Consider the following 25,542-nt stretch of genomic DNA (forward strand, 5'->3'; position numbering starts at 1 on the left):
TATGTAGATTGCACTATATGTGGATATGATATAACTTACATATTCCAGATAGGGGGGTAAAAGGATGGACTGTAAAAAGGCCTGGAAATTGGATGAATTGTGACTGCTGGAAGAAGCTTTGCTGAGAACCCCACATAAACACCATACATGTTGGGTTTGGACCTTTTGATAAGGAATAATATGTTTTTTTTTAATAATGCTGGAAAGATATACAGTGCCTATAGAAAATCATCATACCCCTTTTAAATAGTTACTTTTCTTACCATACAGCCTGAAATTAAAACCCATTCCCATAAAAGAAAATGACAAAAAACAACAGTTCTGCAAATTAATAAAAAATGAAATAATATGGTTAGAAAAGTAATCGGTCCCTTAATTTAATGCTTTATAGAGCCACCTTTTGCTTTAATTACAGTCATCAGTCTTTTTGAATATGTCTATACTGGTTTAGCATATGGAAGGTTTTTTTGGTCTTTTTTAAACTAATTAATTAAATTATAAAATAATTAATTAAAGTATAACATAATTAATTAAATTATAAAATAAAAAATAAAATCGCAAAATATGTCCCAAATTTGAAAATGAAATGCTAAAAAAATTAAAACACTATGTTAAATTATTTCATTTTCATTTTTAACGTGATGAAGCATTATTCGGGCCAAATTGAAAATTTAATTAAATTGATGATTTGACATTTCATTTTCAATATAATCTTGAGTCAAGACTGACAAAATTAAAATAAAAAGGCAAGCTTGAAAAGGAATCTGTAAATAAATTCAATGTTAGTCAGTTGGGTGGGGCTTACTTGCTTAAAAAAAGGGGATTGGCCGAAGCAGTGTTCAGTGTTGCCAACTCAGTGACTGTGTTGCTTGCCAACTAAGCGACCTTATTGCTACATCTAGTGACTTTTAGACTCATTTATCCAAACTTAGCCACTGTTTGGATGAATATTAGCTTCACATCTGTACAGATAGGCTACTGTGTCAGTGTCGATTGTACTGGCCAACGAGTGCCGGGTGGCGCTGTCACGGTGAAATGTGCCCTCTGTGCATGGAGCAACATTTAGACTGTACGAGCTGATGCGTGGATGAGATTCGATTTCGAGTACATTGTTTACATTTCAAAGGGGGAACAAACATTCACCGGGTGGCGCTGTCACGGTGAAATGTGTGTCTACCCTCTGTGCATGGAGCTGGGCAACGCAACATTTAGACTGTACGAGCTGACGCGTGGATTGTTTACATTTCAAAGGAGGAACAAACATTAAAATAAGCTGGTACGCTGTTATGTATGTGCATATTTTTACACATATCTGATCCGGTGAGGCGTCAGTCATTCTCATATGCATACACATACAGTATCACGCAGTGTGATAATCGTGCAATACATTCGCCGAAATCCGGGAAGGACTGGTGTATCATATGCTCTCAAAATTGAAATTTGCCGTATAGCACGATATCACACTGCGTGTTATTTGTATGCATTTCATGAGAATGGACATACACAGCGACCAGTAACTTACTTTTGCAGCGGGCACACCGGAGCAGACTTCAGCCTTTGGACGGGGTTCAGCCTCGGCCCAGTTTTAAACCCTGCATATTTGTAAGTGGTCCTCATTTGTAACGCTGATTTGTTGGCTGTGACCGTACAGGATTTTGTTTTACCGCGGTGAAGAAGCAACAAAATCACGCGGTAGGTTGTTACAGCACAACAACCCATCCCAGGAAAGCAGTAATCTTATATATTATTAAAACAACAAATTATATTAGCAATAACAACATGAAATAATATGTATTTCTATATCACCGCACCGCATTTATGTGCGTAGCTCGTCTTTCACGTTTCAGCTGTGGTCAGAACTGCAGCCTATGTGTCCAGTGCAGTGTACAGAGTAGACCCCGAAAGACTCACAAAGGGGTGATACTTGTGGGGTGGTACAGACAGCACAGATAATGTTTATTTAAAAGCAAGTGACTGTTTGTGCATGTCTGCAATTCATTGAACTGACGCCTCATCGGACCAGACGCGCGAAAACACGCACACACATAACAGCGGACCAGCCCCCCTCAACGTCTGCTCCTCCCCCGAAATGCAAACAATGCACCCGAATCCCATCCACGCGCCAGCTCGCACAGTCTAAATGTTGCTTCATGCACAGAGGGCACATTTCACCGTGACAGCGCCACCCGGCACTCGTTGGACAGTACAATCCCCTTACAAAAATTAACCATGGTTTTACTACAGTTAAAACCAAAAAACCATGGTTACTGTAGTATAACCATGGTAACCACAAAATAACCAAGGTTTTGACAGCCATGGTTTTCAAAAACCATAGTTAAACCATGGTTAGTGTAGTAAAACCATGGTTTTGCTGATAGTAATCAATTCACCAAAAAACCATGGTTACTACACTTCTACCACAATAAAACCATGGTTAATTTTCGTAAGGGTCGACACTGACACAGTAGCCTATCTGTACAGATGTGAAGCTAATATTCATCCAAACAATCGCTAAGTTTGGCTAAATGAGTCTAAAAGTCGCTAGATGTAGCAATAAGGTCGCTAAGTTGGCAAGCAACACAGTCACTGAGTTGGCAACACTGAACACTGCTTCAGCCAATCCCCTTTTTTAAAGCAAGTAAGCCCCACCCACTGACTAACATTGAATTTGCATTCAAGTTGAAAATAAAAATGAACACGAAAATTAAAACGAAAATGAAAAAAAAAAACAGAACATGAAATTAAAACTGAACTTTACATTTTAATCTTGTCCCTATTATTGCTTGGGCATGAATAAAAAGCCTTTTAGGTCCGTGTACTTTTGCGTCCATTCATTTTTCCTTTATAAACCATGATATGAAAAATAAAATATAAACGGTTGTTGTATTTTTAAAATGCAATATTAAATTTCAAATTTTAAATTCATTCTTGGGCTATTATACTATTAGACTTTCACTGACAACCTAAATTTTGCCTTGTTTTAGCCAAAATTGCTTGCTGGGAAGCCGGTGAATGCGGAAGACAGATACACATTTTATAATTAACGGCTATTAAAATGAACATGCAGTGTTGCAGTCAGAAACAATTGTCTAGTTTTAGATTCAGCCTGTGCGCATCTGTCATCGCAACAAGTTATGGTTCAGACACAGGTATTTAAACGCAAATCAACATTCATTCACAAAGAGAAATGTTCAAAGTGAACGGGAAGGACTGTGCGAAAATAGAGAGATTATGTAGTATAAAAAAGACCGACGTCCGTCTGAAACAGTAAAAAAAGTAGTTTGTTATTTATATATATATATATATATATATATATGATATAATTTTCACAAATCAGGCTCTATCTAAAACAATCAAATTGGCATGAACACCGACTGCTTGTTGATTGAAAATAGCCGTTAATGGTAAAACCCTTCAGTTGAAACTGAAAAACTAAGCGGAGGAAGAAGATCCCCAGTTTAAGATTAATGTAAAATAATTGTGTTGTTTTACACTTGTTTTGAAATTGTTATTTTTTTCATTAAAACCTTTAAAACCCATTTTCATTTAGTCATGGAAGTAAAATCTTCTTCTTCCTTTATTTCTTAACCCCATTCCAGCATCTACGGCTATATTCATGGCGAGAACCAGGTAATCCATACACAAGTTTATTCAGACAAGTTGATTTATACACAAGTTGGGGGAGGGACATTTGGTATCTCCAATTTGCCTAACTTGCATGTTTTTGGGAGGAAACCGGAGTACCTGGAGTAAACCCACGCTGACACAGGGAGAACATGCAGAAACTCCACACAGAAAGGCCACCTGCCCCATGGAAGTAAAAAAGCAGGCTTTTAATTGCTTTAAATGGCTATCTAATATATCATCAAAAAATAATTTACAAGTATGTAAGAAAAGGTTTGTACTGTAAAAATACTTTATTTGTTACGTTGTTACAAACAGGAGATAAAGAATTTATAAACCGCAAAGTCTCCGCAAGGTTCAGCTCTTGGATAGCGTCAGTTTTTTTAAGCATTACTTAAAAATGTTTCTCATCTCACCATATCCACAGGTACAGAGTCATCATATACAATAAATCTGTGAGGTAGCATTTAAAAACATTTAAAAACAGATGCATTTGTTTAAAGCAAAGCATTTATTTACCAGGCTGCAGGTGAAGCAGCTCTTTGTGCCTTCTAATGTCTCATAATTAGTCCTCATTTATGTCCAAGAGACTCAATAATAATCTTTCACATTCAATCCTTAAATCTTTCATATTTAAAATCGTTTTCGTGCTGCTGTGCATTCATGTATCCTATGTGTTAAGCAAACCCTCGTTGTCGTCCCGTTTCGGCGCATATTACTAATGCGCTCTTTAAATAACAAAAAAACATATTGCGCCATTGACTTTAGACTAGGTTTTTGTTGCGCTGCATTGCGCCGGGTGTAAGATAGAGCCCATTATCACAAATCAACCTTTAAAGTTTCAAACATCGTAGATGTTCAGTCTTGCCAGTTATAATCTGCGCGTTTTAATATAGTCTAAATGAGTAAGAAATGCTGTGATGTTCACGTGCATAAAGCCGCGCTCTGCGAATTCACAGCCAGAAGAAGCCTTAATGTGAAACAGCAAAACTGTGTAAGTAAAATACATAAATTACAATTATTTGCTTTTCAATTGTAAAATACTATTAAATAATTAAAATAACTTTGTATTTTGATTATCTTTTCACCAGTTTAAAAACAAAAAAAAGAGAAAATCACATTTTTCGTTTTTATATTTATTGGTTAAAAAAGAAAAATGAATGGACGCAAAAGTACACGGACCCTTTTAAAAAATGTATTTAAAGATTCCTTTTTAAGCTTGCCTTTTTATTTTAATATTGTCAGTCTTGACTCAAGATTATATTGAAAATGAAATGTCAAATCATCAATTTAATTACATTTTTCAATTTGGCCGGAATGATGCTTCTGTCACGATCGGGATGTAGAGACAGGACGCAAACGCAAAGTTCAAAATAAATAACATTTAATAATAAAGACACGAGGGCTGACATGGTGAATACAGGAACACAGGAAAACAGGAACATCTAACACAGGGAACAGACAGGGTAATGACAATAATCCGGCAACCGGTGTGACAGAAACAAGGCATATAAATACAAAGACAATTAAACACAAGACAGGTGTAGTGTATTGGCGTAATGAGTCAATGAGTGTCCAGGTGAGACGGATCAGTGCAATACACAAAACATGACACGGACTAGCCGTGACATAACCCCTCCCTCTACGAGTGGCTACCAGACACTCACATAAACACAAAACAAACGCAAAGTCTGGTAGCGAGAGTCCAAGGGAGGGGTTGAGGGCTTGGGGACCCTGGCGAAGCCGGCAGCCGCCGGGACGAAACCAACAGGACGGTGGGCTGGACTGCGCCAGGAGAACCGGAGCGATCGCTCCGAGAACTGAGGCCGACGAATTACCCCCCTTCTGGGAATCATCGACGATGAGGTGCCCCCCGGAAGTCATCTCCCGTCCCCTCGCGGAAATGGAGACCCTCACTCGGTAGCCACCCCGGGGAAATGATCGGGCGTGGTCCGTTCCGGATCCCCCTATGAGCGGGACGGTGGTCCTCCGAGGGACCGTCGACGACGACTCAACCGTTGGGGGACCGCCTGGGCCGATCCTCCTCCCACAGGCCTGCAGGAGCGAGCGATCGCTCACGGTGGTCCCCAAGAGACATCGGGGCTGATGGGGAATGAACCCCGATGTCACTACTCCCCCTCGACGAAACTCCTGGGGGAGCCGCCCTCCGTGAACTTGCTGCGTCCAGTTTGGCCGGATTATTCTGTCACGATCGGGATGTAGAGACAGGACGCAAACGCAAAGTTCAAAATAAATAACATTTAATAATAAAGACACGAGGGCTGACATGGTGAATACAGGAACACAGGAAAACAGGAACATCCAACACAGGGAACAGACAGGGTAATGACAATAATCCGGCAACCGGTGTGACAGAAACAAGGCATATAAATACAAAGACAATTAAACATAAGACAGGTGTAGTGTATTGGCGTAATGAGTCAGTGAGTGTCCAGGTGAGACGGATCAGTGCAATACACAAAACATGACACGGACTAGCCGTGACAGCTTCATCACGTTAAAAATGAAAATGAAATAATTTAACATAATGTTTTAATTTTTATTTTAGCATTTCATTTTCAAATTTGGGACATATTTTGCGATTTTATTTTTTATTTTATAATTTAATTAATCACTTTATAATTCAATTAATCAATTTAAAAGACCAAAAAAACCTTCCATATTAGCAAACCTTAATTAGAGAATATTTGCCCATTATTCCTTGCAGAATTGCTCAAGTTCAGTCAAATTGAATGGTAAGCGGCAATGGGCTGTTCTCTTCAAGTCCATCCACAGATTTTCTAAGAGATTTAATTCAGGGCTCCGACTTGACCACTCAAGGACTTTCACCTTTGTATACTTAAGCCATTTCCTTGTTCTTTTGGCAGTATTATTGTTGTATCAGAAGTTGTATGACTTGCCCATCTTCAGCTGTCTAGCAGAGAGATGCAGGTTTTTATTAAGAATTTGAATGTACTTCACAGCATCCATTTCCCCTCCATTTGTGATCAATAGCCCAGTCCCAGCAGAAGAGAAACAGCCCCACAACATAATGCTTCCACCGGCATGCTTCTGGGTGTGGCAATTTTTTAGGAAAGACTTCTTTCGTGCCACCCTGCTATCCAGGCCAGCTTTGTAAGAGTTGTCACATGCATAGACCAACCAGGCCCAGCCATAAAGCCTTGTAAGTTCTTTAAAGTTGCCTTTGGCCTCTTGGTAGCTTCTCTTATCAATGTCCTTCTGGTTTCTAGTTTTGATGGACAACCTCATCTAGGCCAGGATGCTTTGGACAGTACTCAAAGGCATAGCTTAAGCCTTCAAAATGTTTTTGTGGCCTTCTCCTAACATGTGCCTTTCTAATTTAATTCCGGAGGTCTTTTGAAAGAAATTTCACAACCATGGTGTATTCTTTGCAGTACCATGCACTACTAACAGTGGAATCTTCAAGAAACAAGTAATCAGTAATCAAAACCACTACAATTGATGTCAAGTAGGGCAGTTAGCCTGGTGTTTGATCTAGAAATTGACTTGTTGGAGCCGAGCAAGTTTATAATGGTATACTCAAAGGGGCTGATCACTTTACCAAACCAGGGGCCTCATTTATCAACAGTGCGTAGAAAATGTTCTATATTTTGACCTACGAATGAAATTTAGTATGTGTGTAAGTACAAAAAAATCGGGATTCATCAAACGTGCGCACGGGGTTCATAAGCACATCAGTGAGTAATCCTTGATGATAAATCCCACTTGTTCTTAAGCACCATGCTCGTGCACGTGCATAGTCATTTGCATTCCGAAACGCCTTCAATAAACCATATATAGTGACAACACCGCCCTTTACAAGTCAGGTGGTTGTGCTTTTTCACTCACTGCAATAATGGCAAAGAGCGAAAAAGAGGAACTTTACCGACACAGAAATTGAGTTACTGTTGGATGAGGTTAAAATAACACATACTGTTTGGTTCACTTAGTGTGGGGGAATGACAAAAAAATCAAATAAAAAATCTCCATGGGAACATGTTACCAGTGCGGTTCCGTTGGGTAGGCTATTCAATTCAATTCAATTTTATTTATATAGCGCTTTTCATAATTGTTAATTGTTGCAAATCAGCTTTAGATGAGTAGATGTAGAGGAGAACACAGAAAATCAATAGATAATCTAAGAAGTAGAATATAGCGGCTAAGGTTAAATCATACAAACGAGCGTATTAATAATGTAACATATACAGTAAAGTGCTAAGTTAAGCCAAAGTTGGCTGACTCTCCCTGGGACGAAAAAACCCCCTAGGAGAAAACCCGGTGGGAAAAACTCCTAGAAGGACAAAAACCCTTGGGAGAAATTAATATATATATATATATATATATATAGACACGGTAGGGATAGGAAGCGGATTAAACTGGTTCAGCCGGTGGTCGTTGGTCGCGCATCGGCTGGGCATCACGTTGAAGGACAGCCAGTAGATCAGTGGTGCGATGACCTTCACAGCAACAGGAACTGGGTCTGTTTGTCTCATTGTCCTCGGGGTCGAGGACGAGACAGGGAGACAAAAACAGAGTTCTAGGGGCCGTTCGCATGTAATGCAAGTGTCATACATTATAGTGGTTTAAGTCAGCTTGGTTCCAGACAGCCTAACTATTGCAGCAATAGCATATTACCCATATGAGGTATGTGAGTGCTTTGTTCTAGACAAAATAACTACTGCGGGAAAAGTACATTTACTGGACATTTTATGTGAATGCTTTGTTAAAGAATAATGTCTTAAGTTTAGATTTAAATTGATCGACTGTGTCTGATACCCGAACATTATTTGGTAAATCATTCCAGAGCTTAGGGGCCAAGTAGGAAAAGGATCTACCACCTTTAGACACTTTTGATATTCTAGGGATAATTAAGTGACCAGAATTTTGTGATCGCAGTTTATGTGGTGGATTGTATTCTGATAGTCATTCTTTAATATACGAGGGCGCTATGCCATTTAAAGCTTTGTATGTGATTAGTAATATTTCAAATTGTATGCAATATTTAAATGGTAGCCAGTGTAAAGATGCCAGAATTGGATTAATGTGATCATACTTTTTATATCGAGTAAGCACTCTTGCGGCGGCGTTTTGAACCAGCTGTAGCTTGTTTACCTGATTTGAATGGCATCCCCCGAGTAACGAGTTACAATAGTCTATTCTAGAGGTCATGAAAGCATGGATAAGCTTTTCTGCATCTGATGCAGACAGCATATGGCGTATTTTTGAGATATTTCTAAGATGGAAGAATGCTGTGCGGCAGAGGTTGGAGATATGACTATCGAAAGATAGATTACTGTCGAACATTACGCCTAAATTCTTAATTGTGGAAGATGGCACCACCGTGTAGCCATCTATGGGCAACTTGTAATCTGACATATTATGTTTGGAGCGATTTGGTTCAATATTAAGTATCTCAGTCTTATTGGAGTTTAGCATAAGAAAGTTATGTGCCATCCAGTCCCTAATATCACTAATGCAGTCTGTTAGCTAAGCAAACTGGTGGGTTTCGCTAGGATGTGACGAGATGTAAAGCTGGGTATCATCCGCATAGCAGTGAAAACGTCTCGGTTACATATGTAACCCACGTTCCCTGAAGGAAGGGAACGGAGACGTCACGTTGTGACCGACGAATTGGGAACTCGCTTAGAGAGACCAATCTACTTCGAGTACTACTAAAACGCCAATGAACTTGGCATTGAGGCATTGGCATAATGCTGACGCCACCCCGCCAGGTGCGTATATAAGCAGCAGGTGCAAATATGGAAATTAGCTTCTTTTTGCTGAGAAAGGGAGAGTGTGACCGGCCGATAAACAGCAGGAAGCAGCCCTGTGGCGATGGGACGTGAAGTCTCCGTTCCCTTCCTTCAGCGAAGGTGGGTTACTTATGTAACCGAGACGTTCCCTTTCAGTCGGTCACTACGACGTCACGTAGATGTTCCTTTAACCCCACAATAGTGCCTATCTGAGCGGGATAGGAACGCTGCGGAAGCCACCGCCCCGTTAAGGGCTATTGGTGGGCGAAAGTCAACCGTAGTTGAGGTAAAAAGACAGCCGTGGCTGTGTAAGCAAAGCAGTGCTCTGCTGAGGGAAACGTTGGCTAGTAGAATTAACCCCACGGAAAAATACTCACAAAGGAACCTGGTGGGACGCAATGTGGATGTCCGAGCCAAACACATAGGTTCGCGAGGATGCAGCTAGTGAGAGGCTGACAGCCAATGCTCCGCAACATCAGGCTGCCAAGGCAGCGGAGGAAGACAAATCAAACCATTACGCATTTTTGTCTTAATGGCCTTCCATACTGAAACTCAATTTGGAGCAGCAGTCGGAGGCTGCAAGCAGACCTGCGAGCCTGTTCTCTGTGCTTCCCATAACGAGGAAAGGACACGAGAGGAGACAGGCTCGACACGAACACTGTAAAATCTAATGAACTTATGAGGTGTCGCCCAACCAGCAGCTCTGCAGATGTCTGTTAGCGAGGAACCACGAGCAAGTGCCCAAGATGAGGCAACACTTCTAGTAGAGTAAGCTCCCAAATCAAACGGACAAGGAATGCCCCGCAGATTACAAGCAAGGGCGATCAATCAACCATCCAATGAGACATCCTCTGCTTAGTGACAGCCCTCCCTCTCTGCTGACCACCGTAACAAACAAAGAGCTGATCTGAGGTCCTGAGGCTTTGTGTGCGATCCACGTAGAGGCGCAGAGACACAACAAAGCCATGGCTGAGTCCGCCCCCTCCGGGGGCAGCGCCCGCAAGCTCACCACCTGATCTCTGAAGGGAGTGGTGGGAACTTTGGGCACGTAGCCTGGCCTGGGTCTGAGTGTTACGCTCGAGACATCAGGACCAAACTGAAGGCATGAATCGTTGATGGAAAATGCATGAAGGTCACCTACCCTCTTAACAGAGGTCAATGCGAGCAGGGTCAGAGTTTTCATTGATAAAAACTTCAGACTCACAGACTGAAAAGGCTCGAACGGGGGTCCCTGCAGGGCTTTCAGCACCATGGACAGATCCCAAGGAGGAATAGAGGGAGGGCGCAAAGGATGTAGCCTTCGTGCGCCTCTTAGAAATCTAATAATTAAATCGTGCTGGCCAACCGATCTGCCGTTTATTAAAGAGTGATGTGCAGATATAGCGGCGACATCAACTTTAATGGTGGAGGGTGACAGCCTACCATCTAACCTGTGTTGGAGGTATGTAAGCACGATATTAATGGGGCATTCTCGGGGGTCCTCGCGTTGCGAAGAGCACCAATCGACGAAAAGGTTCCATTTAAGTGCGTAAGCCCGTCTTGTGGACGGCGCTCGCGATGGTGTTAGATACCGCTTGCGATAAATCACCTAAACCTTGCGTGCGCTCAATGACCTTACGTGGAGATCCCACAGGTCGGGGTGTGGGTGCCATAATGTGCCCCCTCCTTGAGAAAGAAGGTCCTTCCTTGGGGGAATCCGCCAGGGGGGGGCTGTCGCGAGGAGCATCAGTTTTGACTTGCACAGTGTCTGTGCGATTAAACTCACTGGTGGAAATGTGTATTTGCGCATCCCCCGCGGCCAGCTGTGTGCCAACGCATCCACGCAGAGGCTGCCCTCGGTTAGTGAATAAAATAGGCGACAATGGGTATCGTCCGGTGACGCAAACAGATCTGCGCACGACCAAACTTCTTCCAAATTAGCTGAACCGTCTGGGGGTGAAGTCGCCATTCGCCGGGGCGCGCAGCTCGGGAAAGCGCGTCTGCAGCTGTATTGAGCGAACCCGGGATGAAAATGGCACGACGGGACCTCAGATGCTTCTGACTCCAAAGGAGGAGATACGAGCGAGATGCGACAGGTGACGAGAGCGCAAAAACCGCCTTGACGGTTGATAACACAACAGTCGCAATGTTGTCGGTGCCGACTAATACATCCTTCGCTCGCATCTCCGTTGCGGAGCGTACGAGTCCCAGATATACAGTCCACCGCTCGCGGCAGTTGGGGTGCTAGGCACACCCCTGAGACTGCAAGCCCGTCCTACGTGACTGCTCACCCCGTGCTGTGGGCATCGTATATGCTACAGAATGCCAGGAGACCTGTCTCAGGGGCATATCTTGCCCTCAGAAATGCTGGGTCTGACCACGGGGTGAAAATGAAATGACACGCAGGTGTAATGGTTACACGGTGTATGCCGGTGCACCACGCGTATTGACTGAAATATCAGTTTCGGTGTTAAAATTCTGAAGGATCGTTTTTGGAGAGTCCGGTTCAGAACGCGCAAATCCAAGATCGGTCGTAACCCACCGCCCTTCTTTGAAACTATGAAATACAGGCTGTAAAGCCTGAGCTCATCTCGGCTGGAGGGACTGGCTCGATTGCGTCCTTCGCCAGGAGGACATCGAGTTCTGCACGCAGTACATGTGCATCGGACGCTTTCACTGTATTGAAACGAATGCCCGAGAATTTGGGTGTGTGCCGGTTGAATTAAATTTCGTAGCCGAGGCGGATCATGCGTAATAACCAACGGGACGGGCTGGTAAGCTGAAGCCAAGCTTCCAGAGACCGTGCGAGGGGAGTTACCGGCACTACCGGAGAGCTCGCGGTGGGGCAGACGAGCGGAACAGGTGAGACTGCCGGTGCGCGCGCCGTAGGAGCGCACGCAACTACAGTGTGTGGTGTGACACTGACCTGAGCCCGCTGAGGGTGATGGTCGTCTGGTCTCCTGCGCGGAGAGCGCAGACTCCGGAAAACACCCGCTGGCGATAGAGGAGCAGGAGGGTGAGCTGGTGTGTGCCCGCTCACGGCTCTCTCAATCCTCAGGAGACCCGGAGAGGGAAGAGGAATGCACTCTTAGTGTGGTCTGTGGGTACCGGTTGGCGGAACAGCAGAATGAAACCAAGAATTTTCCACCCGGCCCTCCTCCGGGGGAAGGAGCAGTGTGTTCACCGTCTCCCGAAGAGTGATCCCATCCGATTCCAGGTCGCCCGTCTCAGGACCGCTTGGACCTTTCTTATCTCCATAGGTGGCGGGCTGAGCGGGCAGGGCGGGCTTGTCACAGCGGGTTACTCAGCTCTGCCTAGAGGATGATAATAGCCGTGACATGCGCCCTCGGGGAGGAGCAGGCTGAGGTGGCAGCGTAGATGGACCGGAAGGGGGCACCTGGCTTCCGATGCAGCATGATGGCCTCAGTCTGCTGGAGTCGAGTACTGCTGTAAAGCACTCTACCACGTCGCCGAAAAGGCCAGTCTGGACATTCAGGAGATGATTCTTATCGACCTCATTCATGTCTGCGAGACACAGCCTGAGATGGTGTTCCTGGACCAGTAATGTGGACATTGCACAACCAACAGCCTGGCGGTGACCTGGATGCACTGATGGCTGAGTCGTGACCTCCCTCGTGTAGATCTGTCAGAGCCTTAACCTGACATACCTGCAGCAACGCCGTGTAGTGCAGGGGCCGCCTCTTCGCGAACCTGATTTGCAGATGCCGTTCGTGCGGACGACTGCTACCGGTCGGTGAGGAAAGGACAGGCTGTCCCCTCCAGAGTCGGGACATCACCATACCTTTAGCAGCCTGTGAATCGAGAAAGGTGAGGGGTGAGGGCTGAGGGGTCAACAGATACCGGCGGTCTCGTAGAACACGAGCCAACCGTTCTCGATGACCCAGCCGGCTGCTCATCATGCACCTCAGGGAAGGAAGGTACTGGAGGTGAGTGTTAAGACACACGAGCAGCTCCGTGTACCAACCGTAAAGGGCAGGACAGATCGGGTGGGGTAGATTGGGTCTACTCCACACTACTGTCACTGCCGCCCGAGGGAGCATGGCCTTCATCTCAGGATCAAACTCGGGGTGTGCAACCCGGCCAGAAGGGGGAAGCGGATCCGAGTCAGCCTCAGAGACAGACGGCCCACCTCCAATGCAGCGACATGTATGGGGGGGCAACAGATACCGGCAGTCTCGTAGAACACGAGCCAACCGTTCTCTATTGGAACCGCTGCTGCGGATCAGCACTGAGAGCCAGAGAACATACCTGCTGACCGATTCAGTACTGTGATGCAGAAAAAAAAATTCCAAAAATTTCCCCATGGCACCTTTAACCGCATCCGGAACTGCACGGACGAAATGACTTCTTTAAAAAGACGCACCCCGCCGTGACATGAGAGAATGGCTGTCTTTAAAAAGACACAAATTCCACCCGTGCTGCTCTTTTAAAGGAAAAACACTTAGCTGTGCTGAGTTGATGAAGCGAGCAGGGAGAGGCAACGCACACACTCAGACTCAAGTTTAAACTGAGATGAAGATCCGCGAGCTTCCACTGCAAAGGCTGGAATCCTCAATCAACTACGAGCCAGCAGCGTCTTCCCAAGCAGGTAAGAGAGCTTCTCGATAGCAGTAGATCTGCCGGCTTTCGAAGTGTAATGGCTAATTTCCATATTTGCACCTGCTGCTTATATACGCACCTGGCGGGGTGGCGTCAGCATTATGCAAATACCTCAATGCCAAGTTCATTGGCGTTTTAGTATTACTCGAAGTAGATTGGTCTCTCTAAGCGAGTTCCCAATTCTTCAGTCACGACGTGACGTCGTAGTGACCGACTGAAAGGGAACTTATGTTATGTTTCCTGATAATGTCTCCTAGAGGTAACATATATAACGAGAATAGGATAGGGCCTAGAACTGATCCCTGGGGTACGCCGTATTTAACGGGGAGTGATATGACTCTTCCTCATTTACATAAACAAAGTGATATCGATTGGTTAGATACGATCTAAACCAGGCTAATGCCTGACCACTGATGCCAACATAGTTTTCTAGTCTATTGAGTAAGATTCTGTGATCTATTGTGTCAAAGGCTGCACTAAGGTCTAGTAATATAAGGATTGAGATTTCACCACAATCGGATGTTAATAGGAGGTCATTTGTAACTCTAAGCAGCGCTTAGAGCTATGAGGAGAGAACACTTCCAGAAATAAAAAAATTGGTTTGACATTACATTATCAACAAAAAAAAAACGTCCTCCGACGTGGAGGACAGACAATTCAATTCAATTCAATTTTATTTATATAGCGCTTTTCACAATTTGGTAATTGTATCAAAGCAGCTTTACATAATAGATGCAGTGAAAAGCACAGAAAATCGACAGATAGCACAACATAATAAACGATAGCACAAGCAGTTAAATTTGCTACGGCTATAAATCAACATTATAAACAAACGTATTACTAATGTAACGTATAGAAGTTAAGCCAAAAAAAGGCTGCCTCCGATAGAACTTTCCACCTTGGACAGCTGCACATAACCAGCATCTACGGCGCGATCTGAAACGCGCTCCCGGCAGATGGATGATTTGCCAAGTCTTCCAATAACGCAAGATAAGCCATTGCACTGCATTTTCTGAGCTTTCATTTATAGGAGTAGACACCAATTTGACGACAAATCACACATAAATCATTAACTTCAACACTGGTTTGATGTTACTATATTGACACGAATGATTTTAACACCTTGTGAATAATAAATACACACTTCTTTACACACTGGGGATGATCCTGTGTAGTATTGCTATTCTACCACTAGATTCTTTGCGTATGCATGCTCCGAGGTGTGCGTATATTTACACACATTTCTACTAGGGGTGGAACGGTAGACAGAAGTCCCGGTTCGGTTCGTACCTCGGTTCAGGCACCACGGTTCGATTCACTTTCGGTACAATGGAGGGAAAAGCAAAACAAAAATGAAGGCATTTTTTTTAGTACTTAAGCTAATCTTAAAAACATAGGTGTCCTTATCAGTGTTATTTTGAGATGTCATGAATATGAACTGAAATGCATTTAACATACTATCTCGTATTTCAAAAATGTATACCACTTTAAGTAATCTTGTACTCATCTTTCATACAAATATGGGTTCAATTGTATTACAAGTGTTACCTAAATACATTTTAAAATTACATTTTGGCCTTATTCCATATTAATGTACTAAAGAACAAAAAATAGGCTTGTAGGATGAATTAATAGATGTGTACGACTTCACGAGGCGCTGCTAGAAACGACAAGTGGATGACGTCAGAGTAACGTGAGAGCGATTTGAAATCAGCCTCCTCCGCAAGATTTCTCGCGGTACTCTGACGCTGATGGCGCTGCGTAAAGTTGAGCACACTTTAAAAAAGCAGCTGAACTCGACAGAACTGCGCCTCGTCCATTAATTGTATATTAGCAGGACAATTTATCTCCTACTTCTCAGCGTGAGAAATACAAAGTGTGGCGTGTGAACTGACTGAAATGCGTGTTTGTCAAGGTGAATGTGTGAGACTTGAGAGCCCTGATTAGATGTATTTCCACTCACATACCTAACAACTGCTGAACAACGCCGACACACAGTCCTCGTCTTTTCCACCACTCTCTCGCTGTACTATTGTAACTGACTGGAAAACTGAAGTTTTGCCAAACTTACGATCTTAAAGAGGCTGGCAGAGCGTCTAACTCTTGTGGAACACCATTTGCCATCCTCGCTATCGCTGCTCACTAACTGACTGGACCGGCGTCAACCTTACAAAAAACTGCAGAGTGCCAGAATGTAGACGGGCTCTGATAGAGCGCATACATAGGCGGAGCTCGGATGCGTCGGCGCCAATCAGAGCTTCAGAGCTAAAGCGGAGCAACAGATTAGCTGTCCATAAAGAACCCGCCTATCTAACAGTAGTTCCGCATTACATTAATTTTTTTGCACGCAAGTTTTTTATTTTCATACCGTGTATTCTCCGTTTAAATTCATGCACCGAACCGTGACCCCCGTACCGATTCGGTTTGAAACGAATACATGTATTGTTCCACCCCTAATTTCTACGTATAAGTGCAATTTGATAAATTCCACACTTTGCGTAAAACTGTTCCTACGCACACTTTACGCACACTTTTGTTCGTACGCACGCTTGATAAATGAGGCCCCAGGTATTTTACTACTTATTTTATTAATAATCCTCCAGAATGTTGTAAACTGTTATTTCCACTTTAATGATGAGGGTTATAATGTGTAGATGTAGCTCAAAAAATGTGACTTAATTTAAATTAAATTTTCCAGGGTGTAATATAACAAAAGGTAAAGCTTTTACCAGAGGATGATGATTTTCTATAGGCGCTGTATTTGAATATAAGTTAAAATATAAAGCCCAGTGGTTGTGGTTACAGATGGTGTCATCGGACGGGCATCTGGACCAAAGTTAACTTCCAGTCTGTACCTGGTCTGGCTACCTTTAGAAGAAATACTTTGTGATAAATAAAAATGTTTCAGTTTCCAAAAGACGAGGAGAGACAGTGAGCAAGTATCACCGGTGTGTGGATTTGGCAGCCAGGCAAGAATTTAAGGTTCCCTTTCAGTCGGTCACTAGGACGTCACGTCGTGACCAACGTATTGAGAATGCGCTTAAGGGACCAATCGGTTTTGAGAAACTTTCAAAGGGCCAATGAACATTGGCATGCAGTATTTGCATTTGCTGGCACCGCCCTGCCACACAAGTATAAAATGAGAAGCAGGTGCAATGCAAAAATCATCTATTTTTACTTTGAAAGTCAGCAGTCAAGCTGCTATTGAAAAGCTCTCTTCAATCAGGAAGTACACTGTGTGCTGAGGTTAGTTGGCATAAAGGCACCACAGCGGAGGCTCGCAGGCTTCCACCTCTTTTCTTCTTTTATTTGAGTCTTGAGTGTACGCGTTGCTGTTCTCCTGCATGGTTCATTACACCTAGCACCTAAAGAGTGATTCCTTAAAGAGCAACGCGAGTTGAATGTGTGTATTTTTAAAGACAGCCATTCTCTCGTGTAACCGCAGATTGTGTCTTTTTAAAGATGTCATTTTGTCCGTGCAGTTCCGGGTTGTGGCAAGGGTCCCATGGATCGTCATGATCTCTGCCTCTCGTCCTTGGGCATTTAGCATGCTGAGGCGGCGTTGAATGAGAAGTCATGTTTCCACTGTGGGAAGATGACCCTTACAGATCTGAGGAGACTGGTCTGTTTCCCTCTGGAGCGTGCACCCCCCTTCTGTTGCTGCGCACCGTAAAAATGGAGGTTGCAAAGGTGCTGAAAGACAACCTTCGGGTCACCATGCTGACTAGACCAGCAGGTAACCAACACCCTGGCTGTCGGCACACCTCGGATCCAAGACCAGTAAAGGTGCCGATGGAGATGGCTGGGTCACCTTGTGTGAACACCAACTATGCTGACATCCCAACAGTAGAGCTGTGACTGGCCACCACATCCAGCTGGACAAGCCAGCTCTTCCCACCCGGGCCTGTAAGCAGTCGTCCACGTTTCGGGCTTTCGGGGAGGTGGTCTCCGCCATTTCTCACATCATGTCGAGTCGGAAGCCAGTTGCCCCTATTAGGGGAACTTTTCATGAGATAGTGACTGCACCACTCCCTCCTCTGGAGTAGGGCTGGGTGGAGAATCTTATGTTCAGTTATTTTCCTGTTCCGTCAACTTTTCAGCTGGCACCCACAAAACCACAAAGAGAGCAATGTCCCCTTCCCTCTTCAGGTTTTCAGAGGACTTCGGGTGCTACGGGTGGGCAAAAAACCCACCTGTCCTCCCCTTCCTCTATCACCAGCAAGTTTGCCTGGTAGTGCCACTAATTCCCCTCACAAAATCCCTGAGAGTCTAGCAACAGTTTTCCAGCCCGTTATGTTGGCTTTTACACACAATCCGACTAGGCTAAGCAATTCAGTTTGCCCAGCGTCCCCCCAAATTCTCAGGCATCCACTTCACATCAGTGAAAGATGCTGACACACATTTACTATGTGTGGAGATTGTGATCCTACTGGTGAAGAATGTGATACAGCTGGTCCCTCTAGCCGAGATGCAGTCAGGGTTTTACAGCTCTTACTTCATAGTACCCAAGAAAGACGGTGGGTTATGACCAATCTTGAAATTGCTCTCCCTGAACCGTGCACTTCACAGAATGCCATTCAGGATGCTGATGCAGAAAAGCATGAGCTGAGGCCCCACTGCCACCTGTTTTATTCTCTGACCAAGGAAACACTTGGTTCAGATGCACTTAGGGCTGGGCGATATGACAAAAAAAAATTATCGAGAAAATGTTTTCCATATCAGTCGATATCGATAATTATCATGATAAATAACAAATCTTTATTCCTTTCAAATTTAAAGGCAGATTTTTTGCTCCTGAATGAAAATTGTAAAAACCAGACTACTTTTTATTCAGAACATGACAAATACAAATACTAAAACCTTGTTTTAATGTTCAGGCATCTGTAAATGTAAATATATTTACATATTCTTAAACAAGAAAGAAAACTTAGTTCAGTGATCACGCGTGTGTTATACATATACGAGCTGTACACACTGATAAATGGATGTCAAGAGTGTCATGTTTCTGTGGGAGCGCACATACGCATACACTATATTCACTGCAGTGGTGGATCTCCTGTTCTTCCTCAGTTTCCTGAATTTGTGAATGTCCTGTAAAAATACTTTTAAAGCTGTGCGGTTGTGTGCGTGCGCAAGGCGGATGCTGAAAAGGGTACAGAATACTGCACCTATTGTGTCTGCTGTGTTAGACGAACCCTGTTTGCGCGTCCAACATTACACACAAGAAACTGTTTCCGCGCATTTGGATTCCGTGATTCTGTCCGCGTTATCCCCATCGCAAAAATCATAGGGCTCCACTAATAAATGAATAACTTGCCTCATCTTCCACTCCTTCAAGTCTAACTGACACTCTGATTGTAAACCAAGAGCGTGTGCCGCTTACGCAACATTACGCACAGTGCGTAAACATTATCGATCCCTTATCGAACTGCCCTTACGGTTTTATCAAAAAAGTTTATATAAGTAAAATTATCGTTATCGAATTATCGCCCAGCACTATCGTCATGATCTCTGCCTCTCGTCCTTGGGCATTTAGCATGCTGAGGCGGCGTTGAATGAGAAGTCATGTTTCCACTGTGGGAAGATGACCCTTGCAGATCTAAGGAGACTGGTCTATTTCCCTCTGGAGCGTGCACCCCCCTTCTGTTGCTGCGCACCGTAAAAATGGAGGTTGCAAAGGTGCTGAAAGACAACCTTCAGGTCACCATGCTGACCAGACCAGCAGGCAACCAACACCCTGGCTGTCGGTCTGGCCGTGGGCGCTTCACAAGTATGCGTTTCCCCCAGTGAGCCTACTTGCACAAACACTGTGCAAAGTCAGGGAGGACGAGGAGCACATCTTACTGGTCTTACATCTAACTCCTCATGACAGCCCCCTGGTGAATTTCCCTGAGAAACGACCTTCTTTCTCAGGGAGGGGGCACAATATGGTACTATGGACGCAGAGGTTCTAAGTGGCTTACCTCAAGAGGTAGGTAACACCATTGCTTCAGCATCGTCCACCAAACACATATGTGCTGAAATATGTTCGAACCTGTTCGTCAAGTGGTGTTCCTCCCAGGGAGAGAACCCCTGGAGATGCCAGATCAGTGTCATGCTTTCTTTTCTTCTGCAGTGGTTGAGAGGAGGCTGTCCCCCTTCACCATGAAAGTATACATCTCTGTTATTTACGCTCACCATGACCCGATAGATGGCAGTTCAATCGGACAGCACGACCTGGTCATTAGGTTTCTGAGAGGAGCAAGGAGATTAAATCCACCTCGCCCTTTCTTTATACCCGCTTGGGACCTTTCCATGGTGCTGAAAGCTCTCCAGGGCACTCCCTTTGAGCCTCTGCAGTCAGTAAATATCAAGTTTCTCTCTATAAAAACTCTAATCCTGGTTGCACTTGCCTCAATAAAAAGGGTAGGAGACCTACACACATTTTCGGTTGACGATTTGTGCCTGCAGTTTGGGCCAGCTGACTCCAGTATAACACTGAGACTCGGCCTGGCTACATGCCTAAAGTTCCCACCACTTCATTTAGAGATCAGATGGTGAGCCTGCAAGCACTGCCCCTAGAGGAGGCAGACCCAGCCCTGGCTTTGCTGTGTCCCATACGTGCGCTGTGGTTGGGAAAAGCTGTCTTCAAGCAGAGGATTTCACACTGGATAGTGTACACCTTTGCCGTTGCTTATCAGATGCAAGGCACGCCACGCCCGTTTAACCTGATAGTGCACTCCATGCAAAGCATCTCATTGGGCATTGGCTCGCGGTTCCTCGCAGACAGACATTTGCAGAGCTGCGGGCTGGGCGACACCTAACACGTTTACTAGATTCTATAGTGTGTCGAGCCAGTTTTCTCTCGTGTTCTCACCTCAAACTGGTGAAACACTGAGAACCGCCTTGTGTGTCTGCTTGCAGCGCCATTATTGTGCTAAATTAGGGCCTTAAATTCTTTTTTAAAGAAAAGTAGAATTTGGTACTCATCCAACGCCCTTGGCAGTCAGACATAGCAGAGCGTCTGCTGTCAGCCTTTTCATCAGCTGTATTCTTGTAAACTGTTTTAATGCCTGGCGTCCTAATGAGAGTCTCCTATACAGGGTTCCCATATGTGTATTTTCCATGAGAATAATAATACTAACCCACGTTTTTCCCTCAGCAGAGCCCGCTCTGTGTAGGTGTGTCTCATGATAGCCACCCCAGAGACCTCAATATGTAAAACTCTCTGTGTTTATTCCATATTATATTACGCCACTTAGTAAAACTCTTAGGGGATGGCTTCCGCAGCATTCCCAGCTACCGCCCCGGTGGGTTCGCTTCCCCTGTGTCCCTGAATCATTGTAGTGGGTTAAAGAACAAGAACTGACCGGCCTCTCTCCATTAAGCCCAGGTTTCACCACTTTATAATCTAGAGGCGGAAGGCTTATGCAGGGCACTAGAAGGGGCAGCACCCGTGGTGCTTTGTAAGGGATTTCCAATACGTCGGTCACAACGTGACGTCTTAGTGACCGATTGAAAAGGAAATATCTTGGTTAAGTATGTAACCCTCATTCCCTGAAGGAAGGGAACGGAGACGTCACGTCCCGTTGCCATTGCTTTGCTGTACCACTGCTGAATCGGCTGGGGAATAGATGCTACGCTTTCTCAGTGAAAATAGCTGATTATGCATTGCACCTTCTCTCGATTTATACTTACACAGCAGGGCAACGCGAACACATGCACATACTGCATGCCAATGTTCATTCGCCCTTTAAAAGTTTCTCGAAGCAGATTGGTCCCGCTAAGAGCATTCCCAATACGTCCGTCAAGACGAGACGTCTCTGTTCCCTTCCTTCAGGGAATGAGGGTTACATGTGTAACTGAGACGATCTGTAGCTTACATTGTATACATTAATTTTATACAGTTATACTAGCTCAGTGTAATGGTTAATATGCCTTAGCTATAAATTGAACTAAGGTATTGAAAAATGATCTACTCTAGAAGGACGATTATTGATTCTATGCGGGATCATGTGGGAGCGATCATGATGCCTGATAAAGAGTGCTGTAGGTCCATTTCTTTTTATTTATTTTATGTTACTTTTGATGTATGATTTTTTTCAACCACTAGCTAGCAGTGACTCTAGGGGGCCCTCTGCTGGCCACAGGGCCCTTTGCAATTGCAAGTGTCGTTTAGTGGCTTGGCAATACTTGGTAAATCTACTGGAAGTTAAGTTTGGTCCACAAGAGCCATTTGTGTTGTTGCCTCTGAAACATTCCATACTGAATACCATAAAATAGTAAAGAAATCAATAAAAATATCTTATCAGATCTCATCATTAAAACTTTAACTTAAAAAGTGCTTAAAAATACTCCTGACTTTATACATACCTTCAGTAACAACAATAAGAAATGTATCTCCTCCTACATGAAATGACTTCACTTGCTTAACTATTGCATTGACTGCTAGCGGTTGAGGGTTCTGGAAACGTCCATTACTCCACTGGTAGATAAGACATGTATCTGACTTTCGGTTCATGCACACAGCCAAGTGCTGTAAAGTACCACTGTTTCGTCTAAAGGGTACAAATGTGGTAATGCTTTGTAAATCCAGATTTTGATGGAGAGAGAATGAGTCTCTAAGTCGCACAAAAATCTGAGGACACATATTAAATTAACTTAGTATTGGTTGTTTTTTTCTGTGCAGTATTTCAATGACATGTAAAAAATTTTTTTTTTACCTCACTAGAAGCAATCATATATAGTTGAGATTCAGCAGAGAAATACTTAACACCATAGCCACTCACAGCAAAAGTCTGCTCCTAAAACAATAAATACTAAAGTGTTTACATATACACCAAATCAAATATATAAAGTATAAGTAAAGTACATGATTACAATCAGATTAGATACAAGTCAGGAAAGTTTTTCCTAGCATTAAAACAGACTGCTTGTTGCAGGCAGTTAGGGAAAAAGATAAAACAATCTACATTAGTGAACTTACTTGAGTGAGGTTGAAATCTGCCTCAAGTCGAAATAAGCTGATTGTGGCATTTGGTGTGGCGTTACTTGCATGGGACACTGCCACATAGCTGAAGCCATTTACTGTGAAACCCACACAAGAGCTGGGACTATGGATACTGATTATCTAAGAGAAACAGAAAATTGAGAAACAGATAAAGAAATGATTGTTTGTACACTTAAAATTGTTCAAGCAATAACATGCATTTTACAAAGAGATAACAATAATCAAATCATCAATAAATTAACTAACAATTAACAATTAATCTTGCACTACACTTTATCACAAAAACAGGTTTGTTTGTTAATTGTAGTAGATTCAAGGCCATACCAGCATCTATGCATTATATTTTTACTTGTTCTTTGCTTGAAAATACCCAACGTTTTTTATAAACTTTTTTGTTTAAATAAAGTTACATTTTTCAATAATAAAATGCATTAAAGGTCCACTGAAGTTCCTTGGAACGGGCAGCATTGTTTGATGTGGTTAAGCCATTTTAACAGAAACAGAAAGTCAGTGCGGAACTATCAAAAAAACCTCCCCATTTTTTTTTATAAAAAGAAGGAGGGTCTTCTTCCACATACCAGTTCTATTCGAAGAAAAGACATTAACTATCCGGTTGCGGCACACTTTATGGCCATGAGTCATGATGTCTGTTCTCTAAGTTTCTGTGGGATAGAAAAAGTGACTATGCCACCGAGAGGCGGAGACATTGACATGCTCCTACAGAGACGTGAATTATTTTGGATTTTTACTTTACAAACATTATCGCCTCTTGGTTTAAATGATGAAGCCCTTTTCAATGTGATGTTATAATCTTGAGGTAAAAATTGTGTTTTTTTAAAATTGTTGATGGAGTTTTGCATTATGCTTATTTATTCTAATTCTTCATGCAGTATGTACGGTTTATGATGTTTTTCTCTTGTCAGTATAGACTGTTTCTGATTTGTATGATATTGAGGTTGTTGATGTGATGAAAAAATTGTAGACAAATTTGATTGGTCATTGAAGGTCCGATACTGTGATTAGTCGGTGACCGTTGTCTGATGTGATTGGTCTATGAATTTTTTAAATACTTTGTGATACCATTATCATGTTCATATGCCTGAAGAAGATCTTACGATCGAAACGTCGCAATAAATTAAAATTTTGCAAGTTATTAGTGTGCGGGATATCTCTTGTGTATATATGTTTGGTGGACTATTATTGTCTCTTTATCCAACGCACCTAACCGGAACACACAGGGTGCGACATTGGTCGTTCAAAAAATTAGAGTATAAAATTTCAAGACCATGTGCGCTTTCTTCATTATAATGCAATTGTTTAAAAGAAAGCAGGAAGTAAATCAGTGCTCTCTTAAATCTGGAACCCGTCGCAATGATAAGTCTGTGTTTTTTATTCTGAGTTGTTTGGTGCAAGAAGACACACAGCCCTCTCACATGCAATCATATTGCTTAGTTTGTCTGTTGCGTGTGCAGCTCGAACATTCACATAACCCTGCTGCACGCATCAGAAGGTTTTTACAAAGGCAGGTGAAGGTGGGTGCACGAGCAACTACTATAATTAAGTTGTTAAATAGTGAAAAGGTCATTTAAAAGATTCAATCAATTACAATATGAAGATGATGTCAGAAATGCTAATTGGACAGAGGTACTTCTACAAAAGGATCCAGAGAAAGCATTTCAGCTTGATTCAGAGAACACATTTCAGCTTTTTGACCAAACTATTATGACAATTGTAGAAAATCATGCACCAATAAAAACATTACTGTTCGAAATGTCAACACCCCGTGGTTGGATCATGAATTAAAAGATCTTATAAAAGAGAGAGATCTAACTAAACGAGTAGCAATTATATCAAAATTCAAATAGGACTGGCAGATATATTGTAAAAAAGAAGAAAAATAAATTGAATTATAATAAGAAAATTGCTGAAATAAAACATGATAGTAAACAATTATGGAATACACGGAATAATATATTAAGAGGAAATAATAAAACGACTCCATCTTATTTAGAAAAAAAGGTGCATTTTTTACTAAACCAAGTGATATAGCGAATCATCTCAACGATTATTTCATAAATAAAATAAATAATCTTAAAAAACACTATACAGCCACACAAGATTGACTTATCAAATTACTGATAAACAAGATGATGGAAGGTAAAACATGTAGCTTAAAATTCTAAAGTGGAATTACTTTTGATGAATTGTAAAGACTAACCACCTGGTGTTGACTATCTTGAACATAAGTTGCTTAAACCAGTAGTTACAATCATTGCTCATATTATTGATCATGTAATTAATATGTGTTTTATGGAGAATATATGTTTGCAAAGCATGGAAAATACGTAAAGTTGTGACAATACCTAAAAATAAGAAAATGTCTTTTTCTGGATCAAACAGTAATCCAATAAGTTTATTACCCATTCTCTGTCGAATAATGGAAATAATTGTTTATGAACAGATTCAGTCTTATTGTTTAAATAATGATTTAATTACAAATTTTCAGCATGCATTTAGAGAAAAACACTCAACAGCCACTGCCCTGACTCAGATGGT

The 25,542-nt window shown here is 42.8% G+C and overlaps 1 protein-coding gene across 1 annotated transcript in view; it reads right to left on the reverse strand.

Annotated features, from left to right (window-relative positions):
• Positions 1–25,542, reverse strand: part of adgrv1 (adhesion G protein-coupled receptor V1) — a 1,080,612-nt gene that overhangs the window by 651,233 nt on the left and 403,837 nt on the right. The window contains 4 exon segments of the mRNA XM_073861135.1: positions 40–162; positions 22,350–22,614; positions 22,700–22,780; positions 22,963–23,106. Of these exon segments, the coding sequence (XP_073717236.1) occupies positions 40–162; positions 22,350–22,614; positions 22,700–22,780; positions 22,963–23,106 (613 nt within the window).

Source organism: Misgurnus anguillicaudatus, chromosome 22, assembly GCF_027580225.2.
Source record: "Misgurnus anguillicaudatus chromosome 22, ASM2758022v2, whole genome shotgun sequence".
NCBI lineage: Eukaryota > Metazoa > Chordata > Actinopteri > Cypriniformes > Cobitidae > Misgurnus > Misgurnus anguillicaudatus.